A 4,328-nucleotide genomic window follows, 5' to 3' on the forward strand; every position below is an offset into this window, starting at 1 on the left:
GAACAAAAACAACTTGTCTCTGGTATAAATTTATTGTAGCAAAACAGTCATAAAATACTTATACATAAATATCAAAATAATAGCATTTAATTTAGTCAAATACCACTGAAGACACTGATGTCTTTTCAGCTCCAGGCCATAAAGTGCATGAAAGAAGTCATCGGAGTTCATCCAGACTGTGAAAGGTAAATATAATATACTGACCTCTGCCTTTTTGAGTTTTTATCTGCTTTTTAATTCAGCAGTGTAACACCTAAGCTATGGAAATGGCAGAAAGGGAGTTCTGATCCACATTTTTACAAGCTCGGCCTGATTTTTGGTTCCACTAGACTTAACACGTCACTTGTTTCTGTTATTGTCTTCCATGCTGATGTTCCTCCGTGTCACTGAAGTGGGAAGACTCGCCATCACTGCTGTTAGAAGACTTGGCTGACGAAGACTCGGGCGTAGCTCCGAGGAGGAAGAGGTGGCCGACGGGGGCGCACGGCTCCCGCTGCTCCCCTGGCTGCGCCGGGGCTGTACTCCGCAGGGAGTGAAGCAGATTCCTCCTGGCGGGTTTCTCGACTTGTCCTGGAAGTGGACAACTGGGCTCCTGGTGAACCACGTCGGCCAGGAGCTCCGACAGCTCAGTGATGTAAATCTGCGCCATCTGGAGAGTGTCATACTTGGAGAGCTTTCTCTCATTTTCCAGGGAAGGAATGACGCTCCTCAGTTCGTCAAACGCTTTATTCAGGCCGTGCATTCTCCTCCTCTCCCGAGCGTTGGCTGCGACGCGCCGGTGCCTTTGGGGGCCAAAGTGGCCCACTTTGCCTCCTTCTGTCGCCTTGTCTGAGTCTTTATGGATGACGCCTTCAGCAGAGGCGCACCCGGGATCGAGCCTCGCTATGGAGATGCCCGTTTCTGCAGATCCGTGCGCGCAGAACGCGTGAAGAGAATTTGAAGAAATCCAAGTCTTGGAGTTAATGAGGGCGAGATTGCGTTGCTGACTGAAATCCTGCTGGTACTCTGTCCAGCTTGAAAGCTCCGCTTTAGCAGCCATCGCTGTAGTAGTCTGGCCTGTGATCGCGCACCGCGGGGAAAGGTCACGCAAGAGTGTCGCTGATGGCTGATGCGCACGTCTCTGGATGCGTTTGGACCACGACGGCATTTTATACCCAGCCCCTCCTTAGTCACCTTGATGTCATTCCCAGTTCCTCCTGCAGGTCTGACAGCCCCAGGACGCACAAGTCCCTCTGACCCTGTCAAGGGACAATTAGACAAGACCCCCCCCCCCCCCCCCCCCCCCCTCCATTGTCTATTGTAACTCAATCACAGACATTGTTATTATCTCACACAGATGGGAGCCCCTCGTATTAATCATTTAAGAGTTTGGCTTAGAAGTTTGGGGTAGTTTGACAAACTGCTTCTTGCATTTAAAATCTTAAACTTCTTCTTTTACATCAAATTTTAATGTCTACTCTAAAGTAATTAAAATTTAGTTATTAAGTGTGCCATAATCACATTGTAATTTTGTTGCAGTCTACTAATAATTATGTTAGAGATCTTCCTCAAAATGAAGCGGCTCCTCCACTGGGTCCGACTCAAACAAACAATAAAAGGTGAACAATCCTCCTCAGATTATTTGCAGAATAATAAAACCAACAGGTGGAAGGCATGAATGGAGGCACACCTGTCTGAAAAAGCAGAGCCATCATAACTGATAAGTTGCTCCCTTGTGATTTATTGATCATGAAGGAGGATGTGGGCACCAAAAACATTCAAGAGGTTTTAAAAAAGGAGCCTAATTTTGATTATTCACCCTTGTGCCTATCAGCTGTTGTCCCCTGGCACCTCACACAAGCTCCGCACCTCTGGTGTCAGCCTCCACGTCTCCCATATGCCGGGCACAACTGGGATCTCTAACACAGGAGCTAATCACTCATTAGGTCATCACTTTCAAGAGAGGAGCCATTTCAGTGCCACATAGTCCCGATGATGCGGAGGATAGATTTGGCATTCACTCCGGTCTTCCCCCATGCTTTGTGTTTCACTGCTGGGGTCAAGCACTAGTGAACAAAATCACTGTGACCTCTCTGACTGGCAGCACTTTAATGAGGCTTGATCACAGTTACAAATAAATTGGCACACTCTCCGTGGCAGGGTGTCGTTTTTTTGTTGGGAGGGGGGGTTGCGACATGAATATTTCATTCCTTCAGCCCCACCGCCAGAGCAACAGCCTGCAACCCTGCGAGCAGGCCTTTAAAAATGCGACCACACTTCCCATCTGGTGCTGGTAGGCAGAGGAGGAGTGTGAGGAGGTGTGAGGAACATCTCTAAGGTCAACTGCAGCGACCTCCTGCAGAAGAGAGAGAATGAGACCCACCAGAGGCAGGGAATGGGGGGGCACTGCTGTCAATGAGGAGTTATGGCAACTTTTAGTTATTCGGGTGGGGGGGTGGGGGGGGGGGACTCTTTTCTGTTTGCATGTGAATCCTTGTGCATCTATATAATTATATATATGGCTTATGTGCCAGCAAGAACATTTAAATACAAATTACAATACATTTTATTTATATGCCTCTTTCTTACACTTTATCTGTGTTTTGAGTATTGTGGGATAGAAATGGAAAATAATCCAGTCAAACGTCAACTGTCTGGTGTTCCCTGCAGTGTCAACACCCTTGGCCTGTGATGGTGTCACAGTGTGCACGACTGCAGCTGCCAGATGACAGTGGTGATGAAACCTGGTTATGGTGCTGCCTGCACATCCTGATCCTTAACAACTCAAATCCTAAAATCATTCAACCAACACCAACAGCACCTACTTGTGTCAACACAGGGCTCCCCGCCCCGCACACAGGGCGGTGTGCTCAGCATGCAGGATTTATTGCAGGCTTTGACTGCATGGTTCCTTTATGCCTAAGCTGCTGTAACAGTTCAGTTTTAATCATATTATACTGCCTCATTGTTCTAATTTTTTTTAGTAAATGAAGCAGACCTAATGTTGAAATTAAACCAGTCCTCATTTCATTGGGGACGCCTTAAAACCTCCCTGGTGTTCCCCAAGGAACTACAGTTGGGCAGCCATGGCCTCAGACAATCTATAATTAATTCTTTTATTCAGGCTTGGCTTTGAAGTGTAGTGTCTCCACTTCATTGTCTACAAATTTGAGACCGCATCTTAAAAACCGAACCATACAAACTTTGTTCATCGCGCTAGTTTCACTCAGTCATATTACATTGTTGTTCCAGGAACGATTCTTGTTACTCAATCAACATAGTGGAGCCACAAATGACCACCGGTCCTAAAAAACCCCCCAAAAGGTGTTGCCTCATGTTCTAAAAAAGTACTGTAATAAAACACTTTGGTGAAGGGGAAAATCACCCACATGTATACACCTGGATATTTCTATCATTAGTTAACATTAAATGTGCAATAGTAATTGAATAGGAAATGTTTGCATGAAAGGATTATTTGATTTATTTTGTAACATATTTTGTAAAATGATGAACAAAAGGAAAACCAAGACAGACTTTTATCTGAGATGTGACAATACTTCTGTAAAGTGTAAAAACTATAAATATTTTAATCCCTCCCGAGTCACACTTCCTTGCTTTGGGTCTACTTCCGGGTCCATCCACCTGCTTCGCTATCTTCTAATTAAAGGCTCTTAAAACGTCAGAACAAGAGAAGTTTACACTTTTTTGTCCACACAACCATTCACCATGAACAGTAACCTCTTGATGTTGCTCCATTCCCCACTGTAATTATAGTCACTCACCCGGAGCTACCGGAGGTGAGCAAAGACACGCAAATTCAGACGCAAATTAGGACAATTAGCGGCCTCATCACTTTGGAGAAGAGGAAGTAATGTCTTAGTTAAAGAAACGCTCCATTAGGTCTGTATTTTATCGGGTGTAAGAGGATAATTGATGAACTCTGAGGAAAAACCGCACTAATATAAATGGCTTCTGTGTTAGGTGTGAGCTAGTTGGCTAAAATGGCTAAAATGAACCAGACATCTGTCGGAGGTTAAGATGCTGTTGCTTTTATCGCGAGAGTTCCCGCATCAGCGACTGTCAGAAACGGAAATCTCGTCTGGTGACTGAGATCCCGCCCCGGCAGGTTGCTGTCTTCTAACAGGGGACGCGCAGAACAGACGGAGCCGCAGGGCCAACAATTTACTCACCATGACGGCTAAATAAAGCAGGCTTTAATTGTCAGACATGCATCGCTGATCACAGGTGTTATTCACCTCATCTGAGATGCGCGTGTCTCGAAATTACACATTTACCGTCGCCGCGAATGAACAGCGCTGAAATATATCTGCTGCCATGTTGCATTTGGT

At 45.6% G+C, this 4,328-nt stretch overlaps 1 protein-coding gene across 1 annotated transcript; it reads right to left on the reverse strand.

Moving 5' to 3' along the window:
- Nucleotides 1–13: 13 nt before the first annotated feature.
- Nucleotides 14–1,109, reverse strand: atoh1b (atonal bHLH transcription factor 1b). The gene has a single exon (XM_057043178.1). The coding sequence runs from the start codon at nt 1,037–1,039 to the stop codon at nt 353–355; it is 687 nt and encodes a 228-aa protein (XP_056899158.1). The 5' UTR covers nt 1,040–1,109; the 3' UTR covers nt 14–352.
- Between the last annotated feature and the right edge of the window lie 3,219 nt (nt 1,110–4,328).

This window comes from Takifugu flavidus, chromosome 9, assembly GCF_003711565.1.
Source record: "Takifugu flavidus isolate HTHZ2018 chromosome 9, ASM371156v2, whole genome shotgun sequence".
Classification (NCBI taxonomy): domain Eukaryota; kingdom Metazoa; phylum Chordata; class Actinopteri; order Tetraodontiformes; family Tetraodontidae; genus Takifugu; species Takifugu flavidus.